Source organism: Caretta caretta, chromosome 19 (genome assembly GCF_965140235.1).
Source record: "Caretta caretta isolate rCarCar2 chromosome 19, rCarCar1.hap1, whole genome shotgun sequence".
NCBI lineage: Eukaryota > Metazoa > Chordata > Testudines > Cheloniidae > Caretta > Caretta caretta.
The window spans coordinates 6,545,874-6,563,534 of NC_134224.1; the positions used below are offsets into that span (position 1 = coordinate 6,545,874).

General features: G+C 42.5%; 1 protein-coding gene across 1 annotated transcript in view; it reads right to left on the reverse strand.

Annotated features, from left to right (window-relative positions):
• Nucleotides 1-9,764: 9,764 nt before the first annotated feature.
• Nucleotides 9,765-17,661, reverse strand: part of PTP4A2 (protein tyrosine phosphatase 4A2) — a 30,250-nt gene continuing 22,353 nt past the window's right edge. Inside the window, exons 4-6 of the mRNA XM_048825864.2 lie at nt 16,984-17,114; nt 13,607-13,681; nt 9,765-12,371 (exon numbers count right to left, since the gene is read on the reverse strand). Of these exons, the coding sequence (XP_048681821.1) occupies nt 12,263-12,371; nt 13,607-13,681; nt 16,984-17,114 (315 nt within the window). The 3' untranslated portion in view covers nt 9,765-12,262. The remainder of the gene's footprint in view (nt 12,372-13,606; nt 13,682-16,983; nt 17,115-17,661) is intronic.

Below are 17,661 nucleotides of genomic sequence, written 5' to 3' on the forward strand. Positions count from 1 at the left end.
GCTCTCTCCCTGCCAAACAGCAGCAGCATTAACGGTGTCTCCATCTCCACTGTAGCCAGAGCTTATGAAACTTTTCCCTGATCAAACAAGCGGGGAGAGACACCTGTTTAGCGAACTACTCGGCAGGGGCAGGATGCCAGAAAGCAAAATGGAGATGGCCATTGACCACTAACCACAGCTCAGTGTTTTGCATAGCAAGTGAAAGCAAAGGTGAGACCTTCAGTGGACAGCAGAAAGAAGTGGCAGGTTGCAGCAAATTACACACAGCTGGATCCACAACCACAGCACTGAATTCTCCCCCCTCCACGGCCAACTTCAGTTGTGAATCCAGATCCAAATTCAGCAGCTTGGTGTTCTAGGATGAAAAATTCATTGTTTGTTACTCATTTCTAAAAGCATTCCTCCCTTCCTCTAGCAGCCTCTCGACTCCTTCCCAATGTTGTCAGCTCTCACAATATGTGGTCTTTTTCTTAAAGCCACGGCAGGCAGAATTAAGAGTTTTGCATGAAAAGCTCAGCTGTTATTTAGAGAAAAGTACAATTCTAGCCCCATGGCTGCAGAGTAAAGCTTGAAAATGTGACCCGTGTATGATCCTACGAGCCCAGAATGCAAATAGAAAGAACCCAAAATGGTCTTTTTTAATCATGTTAGTTTTTATGCAAATCTCATTATTTTGGAATGCATGGGTTTGACAATAGTGCCTTCCTCCATCTTCCTTTGAGGCGATCTGAATTCCCTTCTAATACGTACTTTGGATCTTTCCCTGATTCACATCATCAGCAAGATTTATAAAATAAAATGCTATGAGATTAAAAATTAAATCACCCTTGTTGGCATTTGTCCTTCCACAGACGAAAGGGTCTGCCCAGCTTCCAAATGGTACTTTTGGGGAGCAGTGCAGAGAGTTTGAATCCACTGTCCAGCAAGCAAACGACAGATGTAAAGATCTTTTAAGAAGCAACGGCCTGTTCCCTCTCTAGGCTTTCAGAGGCCGTTGATAGTTATGTGATTTTGAAGGATAAAAAACAAATTAAAAAAATTCTCCTTCCAGAGGCCTTTTCTCCTCTTGAACCTTGCAGCAGCCTGGCTTCGACATGCTGGTGCGTCACTGCCACCGTGGTGCCGCTTCGCAGCTAGACAGGGACATCACACGCAATCACAGTCCGCTCATCTGTTCTTCTAAGACTGGGTAATAGCAGTTTTGTCCTCTAGTAAATGAAAGAGCGGCTGGTTTGTTGCAGCCCCAGCTGATCTTGAAGAGAATCACAGTGAAAAAATGTCACCTGCTGATTTGATCCAGCCCGTGTGGCATTTTTCAGCAGCTGCCCTCTTGCAATCACCCATTGTTCTCAAACAGGTGGAATAAAGGGAGTAGATACAAATAATAAATACAAAAGGGTTGGTGGGGGAAATAGATTAGAGCCCTCATCTTTCAGCTGCGCAGGACTGGCTTACAGAGTGCTGGATTTACAAGTGAAAATGGTTTTAATCGATTCACCCTGGTCCCTAATTGATATTTGACACATCAGAAGAAACCTTGTGCCATCTGGCAAAATAGGACACAGCTGAAAGTCTCTATTCAGAAGAGAACAAGGACTAAGATAAACAAAGGATGCTGCAGGTCAGGTGTGAGGTGCATCAGCAGAGCTGTGTAGGTGTCTAGGACAGGAATACAGGAGGAGTTCATTGTAGGTCTGGATTTAGTTTGATTACTGACAGGGTGTGAGGGCTCAGGAGTGGATGTTGCCCGACAGTTTTGGAACAGCTGGGCCTGGGGGACTGGAATATATTGAGGTGCGCTCACAGAGCTGTATGCTCGACTGCATGGCTCCTGATTTGAGCCAGTTCAATCATCCTCTAGCTATTGTGAGCACTAAAATTCATTTAAAAACAATTTCCAAGCAAAGGCACAAGGTTTGGTAATTTTGCTGGGCCTCTGGGAACACAATTTAATTCCAGTCTGAGGGCCTGAAATGAATGAGCAGGTTTGTCTCAGTTTAACAACAAGCAGACAGGAAATCCATAAGAAAAATTGTGTTTGTAGAAATCAGGGCTTCACCTTGAATACTGGTATTACCTAGTAACCAGGAAGCAATCTCAGGTTATCAGTGACATGAGTCTGGATTCTGAAAGCATGCATGTGCGAGAGAGATCAATGCTCTTACTGCTCCTGGTCCCAGTTAGTACAATCGTGAAGGCTGTAACCTCCCCCACAGGGGTGATCCTAAAGGAATCCTATCTAAATACAGTGGCATTTACAGACCTGGCAGCAATCCACAGCTTCCCTGTTGGGTTTAAATTTACTGTCATTAAGGGCAGTCGTAAATGTCAAACGCAAGGCATCCTGTAATGGATTTAACACAAGCTGGAGAGAAATTAACTGAAATGCAGGGTATTCGTCTTGCTTGAATAATTATGCTTGCAGGAAGAATACCACTACCAAGAGCCAGTCTGTTCTAACATATGTCACCTTCCTCCTCACCCTTCTCCCATTTAAAATTTCTGGCCAGCGTCATACAAGGAAAGCAAGTCTGGCTTGTTACTCAAGATTCAAAAAATAGCGACAGCAGGTTGGGATGGGAGTCCACATGGGAATCAAAACAAGTCTTTGTAGCCACGCTGAGTTCCTGCTGTCCTAATTACATTTGTGGAGCCTACCTCATGCTGTACTGAGCTGTGCAGCAGAGAGAATTTTCTTTGTGCATTATTGGCTGCATAGAGTGAGAACAGTTTCCTTGACAACATTTTTCTTAATGGGATCTTTCTCTCTCTCCCCCCCCTGGCTGTAGGTTTGGGCTTGACTTTGAATCCCAGTCTGTGTTCGTAAAGGTTGTCAGGATTATTATTATTCTTACACCAAAAGTGGGGCGTTACAGGCATATGAGAAGAAGAAGTCCCCGCCCTGGGCTAATGGCAGATGAGGGAGATGGTGCAGCTAAAAGCAAGTGACTGCACATTGATAATTAGCCCATGTCATTAGTTGCATGATTTGCTTCTGTGTTTTTCTGGATTTCTTTTGAATGGGGATGGGTGGGTTTTGCCATCATTTGTTTTCATATTAGCACTTTAAGGGGTGGCCTAGAGATTTCATGGGTCCTGGAAGAAGCACTTTTCTGAGGATGGCAGTGCAGAGGAGGCTGAACCACAGATAGTGCTCTGCATTACAGCAAGTTCTCCACTGACTTGTATGTTCATCTTCTCCACCTGGATCAGTATCTAAGAGCAGCCATATTGGGTCAGACCAAAAGTCCATCTAGTCCAGTATCCTGGCTTCTGACAGTGGCCAGTGCCAGGTGCCCCAGAGGGAATGAACAGAAGAGGTGATCATCCAGTGATCCATCCCCTGCTGCTCATTCCCAGCTTCTGGCACCATCCGTAGTCCTCCATAGCACCAGATCTGTCTGCGGATTTCATCTCATCTGTCGCTCTGATTTGCCAGTCAGTAGATCTCTCTCCATCAGTCTGTCCCTTTGTGAGAGTGGATAGATTAGAGTTGGCTGGAAGTTTTCCAGCCAAACAGTTTTCTGGCAGAAAATGCTAATTTGTGGGGATCAAAGAGTTCTGTGGGAACTTGTCAACGCCACTGAAACTTTTGACAACGTTTAGACTGCCTGCCTGCCCGGTTTCCTGCCAGCCTGCCCAACTCCTGGGGCTCCCCAGCTCCCTGGGCTGCCCAGTGTGCCAGCATCCCACCTGGCAGGCTGCCCAGCTTCCGGGTCAGGAGACACCCCATCTCCCTGGGCTATTTGGCTTCCCAGGCAGCAGGCTCACCAGCTAGCTGGCTCCCTTGGCTGCCTGCTTGGTGGGCTGCTAGGCTCCTCCACAGCCCATGTGGAAGGCTGTCAGGACTCCCCAGCTCCCTGGGCAGACAGTGGGCTTCCCAGCTGACTGGTTCCCTGGATTGCCCACCTCGTGGGGAGGTGGACTCTCCAGCTCCGCAAGATCCACGGGGAGCCAGGCGGCCAGCTCACTAGGCAGCTCCCTGACAAGAAGTTATTCTGGGCAGATGCGGTCTTTTAATTTGTGTTTGTACAGTGCTGAACACACTTGGGGCCCTAATTTGGGTTGGGACCTCTAGGCGCTATTGTAATACAAATAATAAAGACGACCAACCACCCCATGAAATACAAATTTTGCTCAAGATTTGTAAATGAAAAAGTAAAAGTTTTGGGACAACTTGGCATAGGGCCTCTGAGTAATTTACAGTTATCCAGAACTCTGATGCTGGAAACTGGATATTTTGTTTGTTCAATAGCTTTGAGCAGTGCTATAAAGAATCAGCCAACATCTGTCAGCACCAAGATTCTCAAGAGATAAACTTGGATGGGACTAATCAGACATCTTTCCTACATAGAATCATAGGACTGGAGGGGACCTCGAGAGGTGATCTAGTCCAGTTACCTGCATTCATGGCAGGACTAAGTATTATCAGATTATCCCTAACAAGTGTTTGTCTAACCTGCTCTTAAAAATCTCCAATGATGGAGATTCCACAACCTCCCTAGGCAATTTATTCCAGTGCTTAATCACCCTGATAATTAGGAATTTTTTCCTAATGTCCAATCTAAACCTCCTTTCTACATGTAATGATAGAATTTCTGCAAGCCATATAGGAGAGAGCCAATTTAGAAGATTATGCTTAAGACTCCTGCTTGCATCTGATGGAGCTTTGCTGGTGATAAAACTGGGCTGAGCCACCTGGATTAGATTAAGCAGGAGAAGTTTTAAGCTCTTTGGGCTAATATTTTAGTTAAATCTGGGCCTGAACTGAGCAGAGAAATAGCTGCAAGAAGAGGGTTATTGACATCTCACTGGAACACCTCTTATCAGAGCAAGTTGCACAGAATCAAAGGTTTTCTGTTTAAGCAGGTGACTGCATCCAGCCAAGATCTCCAGGAAGGGCTGTTAAAAATGCCATTGATTAACTGTCCAGAGCAGGAGTTTCTGTTTTGTTTTAAACAATCTTACCCTGCTGGTTGTTTTCTCAAGGGATGTTGGCAGCAGGTGAGAGAGTCTTTACCTACTCATAAAAGAAAGTTTCAGGAAATTTACTGTTTTTAAAAACAACCATATCAGCTCCTAGAATCTCCCACCCATAGTACAGAAGTTTTGGTAAATGTCAGAGGAGGAATTGGTGATTTTCCAGCCACAATCCCCACTTCTGGTTTGATTTTAGCAACAGGTCGTCTTTGCTAGCTGCATCGTGAGATGGAAACACAAGTTCTGTTGCATTTTTCATGGTGGTTTTGTTTCTCTCCCACCCCATTTGTCTGCAACAGTCATCGCTATTCCAGACAAAGGGCCACATTCCACCCTCAGTGTTCTTGTCCACAGCCAGATTTTTCTTCCCCGGAGCCATAATTCCAAACAGATACAGCCCCACTAATGGAAGCTGTGGTATAGACAAGGCTCCAGCGAGGTCCAGCATTTCAACTCTTGTGTCACCTAACCCCATTCTGAAGCAACCTAAGTTTTATCTTTGCTATTACCTTAGCATTTACTTTTGGCAGGGCCCATATTGATTAGACAATGCCAGAAAGTCAAAACCAAAACTTTGCTGGTAATTTCTCTCTTGGCGGAATTTTAAATGTGGTTGGAAACACATGTCCAGTAGACAGAGCTGGAAATCGGGAGGCAGGACTCTTGGGTTCCAATTCCCCCCCACACCCGTGAGTTGAGGTGTGACCTTGGCCAAGGCATATAATCACTGTGCCTCCATTTTTGCTTTTGTAAAATGGGGGTAAGAATATTTACCTAGTCCACAGCGCTATCATGAAAATTGGAGGAGGGCTGGGAACAAAAGATGGTATAGACACAGGTGCAAAACATTGCTAATTACATCCCTTTCAGGGCTGAAGCATAAAGGGGGAGGAAGTAAATCCAGTTCCAAAGAAGACTGCTCAGCTTTCACAAGCATGTCAAGGATTCCTGAATGCCATCAGTTCTACAAACACACACACACACACAGTCAAGCCATCTTAAAGAAATCAGCCAAGGAGCCCTTTAATTGACCTCATGCTGGTGTGACATGGAGTAGCTTTGCAGTGCCCTCTTCCTTTATCAATTCAATAGGGAGGAGGGCATTCAGCACCACGCACCAGTGGGCCCTAGTGAATTAGAACCAGAGAGAAAAGAGCCTCAGAATCACATAATTTATGTCCTTAATACCCAACAGGGTGATGAGCAGCTGTCAGGGGAGCCCTTCACACTAACCCCATTAGCTTTCTGTGCCTAATTATCACTCCCTGGTGGCATCTGGGGTAGATAGCTAGAAACAACACATTTAGAAGACTCAAAATGGGATTTGGGGTGGGGGGGGAAGCAAGCAATTTATTGATGTCAGCAGAGTGCATAGCAGCAGGATGGAAGGAAATAAAGGGCTTGAAAATGAAGACAATTAAGCAATTGATTACAACTGGTCAAAAAATTCCAACAGAACAGTTTTCTGTTGGAAAATGCAGTTGTGTCAAAATTGAGCCACTTCTCAAAGAGTCAGGGTGGGGGAAGACTGGGGCAAGGAACCTGGGGGGGGAGGGAGACCAGGACTAGGACCTAGTGGCAGAGAGGATTGGGACTCAAACAGCAAACTCAAAGTGGGAGACACGGGCTAGCTGGGTGAAAAGACTGGCATAAGCCTGGGTATAGACAAGAATGTGGAGCCAGGGAAAGACACTACTGGGACAGAGAAGAAGAAGTCAAGCTGAGGAGTGAAACAGAAGTGTCTACGCGCACAAGAGAACACTCCCCTTCAGAGCCTGGAACAGAACCCGAGATTCTTGAGTCTGACCATTCCTCTACCCTTCGCAAATAGTAGCATGTGTCATGCCCCTGACCAGTGCGTGTACTACTGTCAGTCACTCCATCAGCCAAAGTGGCAGAGGTCAGTGAGTCTTGATGAAGCTTGGGGTGTCAATCTGATTGACTTTTTTTTTCCTCCAGTTTGCTTTTTTAAAAAGGCTAAGTTACAAACAAAAAACATTAATGTTGCAAAGTCAAGCACTCAAAAAGTTAGGAAATGCAAGAATTGTTTGTCTGTGTAATCTTAATTCAGCCCCCTTGTGTCTACAGCAATAGTATATAAAAGTGTTTTTCCAAGGAGACTTAGTGCTAATGATCTCAAGTAGCGTAGAGAATAGTTGCATTCCAGTCCCATTCTCTCTAGAGCCAGGGCTTCAGAGCCCCTAGGTTAGTACTCCTAGACCAGTGGTTCTCAAATGTTTTTTTTTCCACGGACCACTTGAAAATTGCTGAGGGTCTCGGCCGACCATTTAATGATCTTTCCAAATGTTGTTTGTACCATTAGCTAAACTATTGTAAAGCGCTTTGGATAAAAGTGTTGTATAAAAAGAAAACTTTTTTTGTTCTACAAATAAAAGCACACAACTCATATTTTAATATCAGTAGTCTTACCTTTCCAGTGCAATGGATGTGCCCTCTCTGCCCTGCCATGGCAGCCCTTGAGCTGGGGCTGGGAAGGCTGGGGGGGGGTGGTCTCTTCCCCCGCCACAGCAGCCACAGAGCTGAGGCTGGGAAGGAGGGGGGTCTCCCCCTGGCAGCCGTAGCCCTGGAGCTGGTGAAAGTCCTTTCTCTGGCTGCCACAGCCCTGCATGTCCCAAATTCCCCCCACCCCCTCTTCTCACCTCACTGCCCCTTCCCACCTACCCCTTATTCCCCCCAAGGCCACCACCTCACCTTACACGTGTGTCTTCTCCAGGGTCCAGGCCCCTAATTAGCGAAGCCAGGCCTGTGGGACTTCACTAATTAGGTAGGTGGCCATTCTCTTGTGTACGGCCCCCCAGGTGCACACCTTAGAGGGAACTATCCGCAGACCACCTGACTGGAGCTCACAGATCACTGGTGGTCCACGGACCAGTTTGGGAACTTCTGTCCTAGAGTATAAAATGCAGTTACCCCTGCGGTCCCTCAAGCAGTACTACTGTTTGGAAGGGAATTATGCCTAATGTAAGGAGAGTGACTATAACAGAAATATTATGGGTTAGGATCCTCACAACACTCAAAGGAGAAGTTCGGCAGGTCCAGCTAGTTGCTTTACAGACACAGACAGACAGGGTGAGAGAAGACTGGTCTCTCCTTTTCTTCATTTTGAGACCAGCATTCATTCTGAGGCCATACCAGCAACAGGAAAAATTCATCCCCAGGACAGCTTCCCAGGGAGTGTAAACAGCAAATAACGTTGGCAGGGAGCAAACTTTTTACTCGCATGTCATAGAGCCAAGGATGAGACAGTGAAGCCTAAATGCTGCCAGTGCAGATGCCCCTCTACAGTGGCAGCAATACGGATACTAGTGTACACAGGTGTGAAAAGAGAAATATTAGATATGAAGACCATGATTCAGGCAATATTTAGTGTGTACTATTCAGCATAAATATTTTACGTGCAGCTGGCACCTCATTGCTGTTGACTATAATATGCAAATCAGTCCTATTTCTAGGGTCATATACATTTTGACAGGTTTGACAAAATCTTACATTCCACATTTTACTTCAAATTTTGTAAGTAACAGATTAGCCGAGCTCTATATCTATGTATAAAGTTCTTACTGAGCTCAGTCTTGGGGTTGCAGGTATTAATGGTAAGTCTAATATAAAATCCTTTGACTAAAAGCATTAGAAAGTGAGCTTTCATAAAATTGGCGGATTTCAAATACTTCACGCTTAATTAAGAATATTTACATATGCAAACTGACCTTAAACTGCATACCATCCCCATTCCAAGTGCATTACCTTGAATGGTATAAATAATCAATTAAATGTTAATCTCCAGCTAAAGAAAATATCAGTGTTTGCATTTTCAGAAATGGATGTGTAAATATCCAGAAACAGAGGAAACAGGTAACTTATACTGCCACAAAGAGGAAATATATAAAGTTCATATAACTAATTTGCAATGAAATCTATCTTTTTCTGCTGATTAAGCTTTGGTTAATGATGTGCTCCTCTTTCATGCATGGTAACCAAAGGTAGAGTCCTTCAGAAACAAGTGACAGGATTTTGCATTAAAACCCATTATATAAAAGACATTTATCCACACAGGAAGAGGAGATGAACCTTCACAGACACAGCTTCCAGTATAGCTAGAGTCGTTTATTATCTGATCTCCACTGGGGACTGAAACCTTGCATTAATGCACTGGTGAGAAAATCTGATAAAAATTAGAACTCTAATACTGATTTGTGGGTAATGCATCTGCTTTGATGGCAACAAAGGAAAGCTGACTCAAATTTCTATCTGTGGAGCTTTGAAAATAGCACTCTTCTTACATAAGTCAATTGTACATCTCTTCTATGGAGCTCCACTACAAATTAAATGAAACCGATTAGGACCCAAGGCTCGAGAAATTCCCCCGTGTCGTCCCAGACAGTGTTTTAATTCACACACTGCCAAGTGGCACATTGTCTAGTCTTGTTCAGGAGACAAGAAGAGATTTGCAACAAATCTTCTTACAGCACTTGGAAAGGCTGCACAGAGATTTCATGGTTTTTGGTTTTTTTTAAACCAGGTGATTTAGGGGGAAAGAAACAGCTGATGTCTGCAGCAGTTCTTCCTCTTTTTCAGGATGGAACCGTGCCTCCAAATTCTCACTGAGTCACAAGCAAGCTCATGCTGTTCGCTGCTGAACTGTGGTCATCAGACCATCTAAGAAGGAGTGTCTGTAGACAGATTGGTCTGAATCCGTTTAGGAACCAGGGTAAAGAACAAAATTTAACATCTATGCAATGAGTAAATTAATTGGGAACCAGAGGTAAGAGCCATTTACAGTAAGAACTTTATTGCACTATGTCCAAGTGCTGAACCAGCTATTGTCCTGTTGGACCCCAGTCACAATCAAGCTCCCCCTCATGTCTATGAGTCTGTGCACCCATGTGACTTTATCATGTTTTCTCAATTCAGTTAAGGTTGCAAGGTCATAGTACAAGCTAATATAATATATTATAAATCAAAGTAAAACTAGGAGGAATGCAGTTATACACAGAGCATGTAAATAGGGTTTTTTATTGTTCTTTAAAGGGTCTGGGGCTTTGGTTTTCAATCTGGCTACAACGCTTTTCCCCTCCAGTCTGACATCTCTCATTTGTCAAACTGAAATCAGCTATCAATACTTTATTCAGTTCAAAATCAAAGATTTTAATTTCGCAGAAACAAAAATCCAACTGAGAATAATTAAAATGTTGGTTTGTCGTTCGGGGGTGGGGGGCAATATTAGAGCCTTACGTACCCCTGCGCAGAATCAAACATTACCAATTATTTTCCTAACAAGTAGGAATTAGCATCACGCACTCTTGTGTGCCCCCTTTATCTACAACACACACACAAAAATTGAGCACGTTACACATTTTAAGGCAGGAAGGAGTTTGTTACTACATTAATACAGCTCAAGTCACGGTACAGTATCTGAGCTTTGGGGGGGTGCAGTGTTTTATAGCTGTGAACCTACAGCGGGATCTTTTGGCATGTCCTTAAGTGGGAAGGTTTGAGTAGTACCGTCATTTTTTGTTTTAACTTAAACACACTTCTAGAAATAGAATTTTAAAATCCATTATGTGTTTTCTGAAAGTGTTTATGCAGTTTTGTTAGGTTACAAATTAAAAAAAACTTTGGACTAGGACAATATTGTACAGAGGCAGTTCACATAACCAGCATCTGAGGTATTAGTAAAGAGGGGGTACCAGTCTGCACTTGCTGGCACTGCTGCTGGGACAGACAAATGAAAGCCTTTGGTGCTGCACAGCAAGAGACCACAAGACAAGACGATCCTAAACCTGTGTTCAAAGTCCTCAGCGGCTGACCACTATTACAAACACAATGTTGAGTTGAAAGCACACAAGATTGCTAATGTGGCAGAACACTAAGCTGGCATTACAATTCATTTGGTAAAACCAGTTTTACTGAAACGACCTCTCAGAGGCAGTGCAAATTACTAGTCTTGATTAGTGCACTGAACCCAGCAATGACTCTGCAAAGAAAATACTGCACTGGTCCTCAAACAATACATTCCAGCCCCTGCCCCCCAAAATCAGCATTTTCCCCACCCCGTAAGTTACGGCCTGCTGACAGTGTATGCACATTAGGCATTGTTGGTGTGTAACCAGTGATTCTCTCTCAGAAAGAGCCTGGTAAAGAAAAAAAGAACAAGGCAATCAGTAATTAAACTGAACTGTACATGAGGACCAGTCTGGTAAAATACCCATAACCAGGCATTTATTCAGAGACCAAACTGCATATATATTATCTGAGCCTCACAGGCAGTACCAATGAGACACTTCAAGTCCTGGTTTATTATGTTCAAAGAGGCAGAGATAATCTGGACAATGACCATAACAGCTTCTCTGTTTCTTAGGACAGAGGAGTTAAAAACTCCCTGCCTGGAATCTTTTAGTTAACCAGGACACTTCTGGATTATGGATGTCTGAATCTTCCTCCACCAAGAAATAATTTTTCTACCCAAATAGCAGAAAGTTAACTTCCCAGACAAGTTTTTTGGAGAAGTACAATTTAGTCAAGCACGCGCACACATGCCCACACACGCACACAGAGCATTATTTGTAAAAATACTACCTCCACCAATTAGAAAAAGAGAGTCTTCAGTTAAAGAAAACTACCAAAAACATCCTGTCATTTGCAAAGTCTAAATGCCACACAGACACAGAACACAACCACCACTATATTTCTCGAAAAGTGCCCAGTGGGACTTAAGGCTGTCAGACTGCTCACCTACAGCAACAAAGGCTCCTCCTTATTTCTGTCTGCCAGCTCTCAGCAAGGAAAGGGGAAAAAACCGCAATTTAAAAAAAAATAATAATAAGGGGGGAGGGGGAGGGAAAAAAAAAAAAAAGGACGTCCCAAAGGAAATTCCACATACCAGGACCTAACTATGAAGCACTGTCCCCAAACCAAGAAAATGGCTTCTGCACAACCCAATGCTCTGCTGGTTTTCCTTAGACATAAACTTCACTTTATTTTATTTTTTTAAAAAAAGTTAAAAATACAGAAGGTTCAGAAACTGATTTTCTCCTGGCAGATATTCAAACTGCAGCTTGAGGAGAAAACAATCCTTCACTGAAATGTTTCTTTTTTTAATTTTATTATTTTTTTTAAATCATCACCACCATTAGGACAGAGGCTGAGGAGCACTGACTCCACCACTAATTTGATGACGTAGTTTGATTCCAGATTCACATTTCCAGGTGACAAGAGTCCAGAAAACAGCCATGATAACTTCAGCCTTCGTTTAAGGTTTCTTTTACTGAACACAGCAGTGACCATTGGTATCTTTGAAGCGTAATCGCATCTTAGGTCGGTATTTCTCAAGGTAAAGCAGCTGTTTGGAATTGAAAGCTCCCCTCCTTTTCCTAAAATAAACAGAATGAAGGCGTCATATCAATTGCAAAAGTACGGCTTCAGTTATTGTGTATATTTCAAAGAAGATAGCTGCTCGCTGCAAGGTTTTTCCAGCCCCACAGAACTGTCACCTGGCTCACTTCATTATCCACTGTCTCCTCTAGGAAAGGAGATCTTAACTGGGACATGAAACTCGGGATCTGTAGAGCTGAATTAGTTAAATCTATAGATTATAAAACGCTTCCCTCCCTCATCTTACTGAGCAGACTACAGCATGCCTTTGGGTTGGGAGATTTAGCTTCCCTGGAGTCCACTGCCTCTCCTACAAGCAGGAGTGGTGCTGAATGACATAAGGGATACTCCACCCGCCCCTTGAAGATTAATGTGATGTCTGCATGTGTAGTATTAGATAAGTGAAGACATGACAACTAAATACAAATATTTGAAGGGAGTTAACAAAGAGGGTAATTTAGCTTAATAAGAAAGAGGTAAAGCTAGAAGTAGTGAGAGGAAATCAAGAAAGAAAATTTAGGAGGACCAAGAAAGTCCTCTTGACAGTGAGATGGATTAGGGAGGCAGTTGAAGACCCTGGAGCTCCAACAGCAACACAAAGCAGGGTTTTGGCACATGGTTGTATAGTATCTTCCTACCTGGTGGGCTTCATTTCAAGATCTGATGCTACAACAAAAAACACCAGAACTTTGTGCTCTCTCTCATTCAAGCACCACTTTTGCCTTTTTTCCATGTTGGATGGCTGCCAACATTTCCTAAGCAGACTGTGCCCCTTCCACACATGAGACCATCAGGGTTCCTGCTGTAGATTGATCATGCTGCTTGGCCCAAGAGCTATAGAATGTCATGCTGCTATGGTACTTGGCCAGGCTACATTTGGTTTTGGTTCTTTAGTAATTTGTCAGTGTCCACCTCAAGCAGGAATTTTACTAAGTTCTTTTGTTAGCATTTTACTTTCACTCCAAATGCACTGGGTCACAAACCAGTGCCTTAATTCACAAGCAAATGTAAAAGGTTGGCTCTTCCCTGCCCCCCAACCTCCACACCCAGGAGGGTGTAAGCCTTGGCATTAAAGTTATGCCCAGAACTGGCAGGACACAGCTACTGGGAAACTATCAGCAGTTTAAGAAGTCTTGCTACAGGTGCACATTGCTCTTAAAAACACAAAGATAAAATTGCATAGACAGACATAGGAGAGGGGAAACGTGCTGGAGAGCTGGTTACTTTTACTTACTGCCTTATGAACTGAACTGCATCCTCATACTTCATTCCACATTCAATGAGAGCCAGTGCAACTAGGACAGGGGCCCTACAAAGAGAAATCAGTATTTATGTTAACAGTCTAGAGAACCAATGTATTGAACCCCTCAAAATAGATCATATTAGTCTATAAACAAACAGCTTAAGTATCCTGTCTTTAAATATTTTACCTACAGCAAGCCATTTGCCTGCAGCATTTAATGTAAAATTCTCTTCAGCACACAGCTTTGCTTCCAGCACCAAAATCAATAGCTCCTTCAGTGTCTGCCATGAAATAGTAATAATGGATTTTTATTCTTTACTTTTTTACTATAAAATAATTTTGTACTCTGCTGGCCATGAAGAAATTTGAGGTTCATCTTTGGTGCATTTAACTTCTTGTTACAACACAGCTTTAATCCCATACAGACCAAAGAGATGCACTGCTTTTGAAATGACAACATTGACACATTCCTTTTGCTAGGTTATTTGTGGGACTTAAGGGGCAATGGAATAAGATTTTCCCCTGCAGGTCACTGTTCTGAAACCAACCCAGCTGAGTGGGAAGGATGTGTGGATGGCTGATTCAGGAGTGCTATGTGAAGGGAGATGATGCTCTGAGTCCACGTCCTAGTGCTCAGTTGTTCATATTAGCAATAGCACACAATTACACTTGCACCTTGGTGGCAGAGGAGAGGTCAAGGACTGAACAGAGGTTGTAAACTGAACTACCTGCCCTTACAGTTAATCAGGAACAAAACTGAACAACTCTGGCAGGGCAGCTTGCTCCGTCACTGCTGTGCAGCACCTGGATAAACGCAACTTCAGTTTTCGCTGCTGTCAGTCTGAAACCCCACAAACACTAAATGCACTTTAAAAACGTAAGTAGTAGAACAGACAACATTTGAGGTTCAATTCCCAAGCAGCATAAATGCAGTGCTTCCCAGGGCCTAAGCAAAACTTACAAGAAGTTCTTCCTTTTCTTTCTACAAAAAAAGGAACCCAAGAGAAAAACCAGAAAGGTCATTCCTAATGAATAAACCTACCAACTCATGTCTGTAATAACAGTAGATGTCAAACTGTCAGCACACTTTGACTTAATGCTGGGCAAGAAGCAGGAGGGCTTTAAATCTTTTAATTGAGCTACAATCTGTGGTCATCTTCCACCCTTCTCCCCCTCCCAAAAAAATCCTCACACGGAAACAAGACAAAGAACAGAGTAGCAAATCATGTTAATTGCCATGTTTTTGCATTACTCAGGTTTTTCCCTGCTTCAGCATTTCACCTCTCCCCTAGGGGAAGAAATGGATTTAACAACCAAGTTAAGACCAGCCAACCCAACTTACATGACTCTTCTTGATTTTTCTTTATCCCACCTTTCTGTGTTTTCATTATACCTATTTAAGAATTTATAAGTCTCCCACCCCAATCACAGAAGCATCTCAAGTACTTATCTCTTCGTTCCCAGCATGTAGGACAAGTAGCGATTTGTTTACAGAACTTATTTGTTTACATTTGTGAGACTGGATGTTCTATTTAGCTTTCCCAATTACCTGAAGAAATGAATTTTCTTTTTAGTCGCAAACATAGTGACTCCTTCCTGGAGAAGAGGGAAATTGCATTTCGGACCCACAAAGAAATCAGCACATATACGAGAGAGATCTCTCTTTACCCACCACTAAAATCCGGCCACGTTGGGGAAAACAGATCAACTTTTAAATAGCATATAGCACTAATGTATAACAGTTTAGAGGAGGTAGTGAATAGCATATTAGGTTGAAAACCAAGGAGGAAATTTAGGAGACAGTATAGGATTACTAAAATTGGATTATGACCAGGAAGTACCAGGGGGACCTCAGGCACAATGGACCTTGGTTTTGGGTCTTTATCAAAAAATGGAAACTCCTACAGAACAGTTCCCCTAGCATTATGCTGGGATAGTAGCCAGTACTAATACAGGAGTGACACCCACTGAATGAGTTATATTCTGCTGCATCTCAGAGTTCCCTCATGCAAGTACTGAACTAGCCTGACCCCCGATTACTTTATGAAATCTGATTAAATGATTCAAAAGACTAATTTTAAATGACAGTCCAATCTGTCCAAAACCACCTTCCACAAGTTTATTTTAGATATTAAACTGGAGCTTACACATTTTGGAAGAGGTCATTAATAATCTTGTCAGCTGTCCTAATAATTAGAAGCTATAGAAATCCACAAATCAGGCACAATCTTGGTGCACTCCCTTCCCAGGCTGGGAGGGAAGGTGATGCTGTCTGTGTGGGGAGTAGAGTAATGGGAGATAGGAAAATAGAGAGGGAAGTGGCACACATGACAATTTGCTTAGCTTCCAGTAACAAAACAACACTGCTATCTCAAACAATACCTGTCCTAGCCTTAGGATGAATATGAAATCTGTAGTTCCTGTGGAAATAGATGTATGAATTGTATATTGGGGGTAGGCGATACAGCCAAGAATTAAGGGATTGCAAAGAGCCATAAAACCAATATCCTGATTTACCAATTTGAGGAAAGGCAGTTTAGGGCTGATGGGGCAAATTATCATTCACTGGGTCCCCTAACCACCAAACAGGCTGTTAAACCTGCTGTGTATCAATGTATTATTATTCCAGCATTCACACTGCTGCAGGAAATGCCCTCAGTACTTCCATGTGAACCTTTCTTTTCAGGTGTTTATAAGTGACAAAAATTGCTCTGGTCTGCTTTTAAATGTCTCAACCTCAAAACTATAAGAGTTTAAAAACTAGTTTGGGACTTCCAAGCATTAATATATTAAAAAAAAAAAGCTATCTTTTCAGTGAAATGTTGCATGCCAATATTTTGTAACATTATTCAATGGCTTTGACTAGTTGGAAGGCAATAAAAAAGAATCCAACCATATAAAGTGCTTATAGAATCTCAAACTCCCACTGAAGTCAATGGAATAGAAGGCATTCAGAACCTTGTAGCTTAGGCCCAGAGCAAACAATGTATTTGGCTTATACTGCATATATACATTAGGTTTGTCAAAAAGCACAAGAGATTTTTAGCAGAGAGATGCAATGCATTTTCCACTGAGTAGATTCTCTAATTCTTCTGACACATTATGATCTGTCAGATCAGCTACTGTGAACAAACAATCCAAAATGAAACAAGAGCTTTGAGATACAGTTGCCGTGTCACCTACCATTTTAAAATTGTAGTAAGCTTCCTTGATTATGATGGTATGAAGTTGCTGATGTTACTTAAACATAGTTTGCTTGGGTTTTTGTAACTGAATGAATGTAGCTATCTTTCAGAATGAAATCTTCAACTAGTTTATGTATATGCTAAAGTGAATCCCTTACAAAACCAAAAGAGCAAAACACTTACCTTCCCAATCCTGCAACACAATGCACAGCAACACAGCATCCAGGCTCTTCACGAAATTTGGTTTTCAACAGGTTTAGCCAGTCATCAACTATTTGATTTGGGGGTGGCGCTCCATCATCAAATGGCCAGTCCTTCAGGGGAAGAAAAGATTAGCTATAATTTTTGTGCAGGGATTATACACATTGACAGAGAATGCAATCCACAATGAACAGCAGGGCTAGCGGGAGAGGAGCAGGGGGTGGCATAGGCTTTTATTCAGTCAACATCCAAATTCTACACGGTTGTTATTAAACATGTAATTTCCTAGTATTCCAGACACAGATTCAATTATATCATAATATAATACTCAACAAAATTTAAATATCCTTAAACATTTTAAATTAAAAGCTAATTCACTAAAAATCAGCTAATTTGGTCTAGTGGAAATTGCTGACTGACGACTCAGTTGTAGAATGGACTTTGTGGAAAAACTAAACAACTGTCTTTGAAATATCACTGAAATTTTGTAATTAAATCTAAATAAACTGTAATTCAATTTAATACTTAAAGGAGGATGAAGAGAACTGTGTAGACTTTTGCCTAAAAGTACACCACTTCAAAATATTATTTGTACCGTATACTCTGCATAGAAGAGTCTGAAAAGATTTCCGCACAACTATTCCACTGGATCAGCTTGTC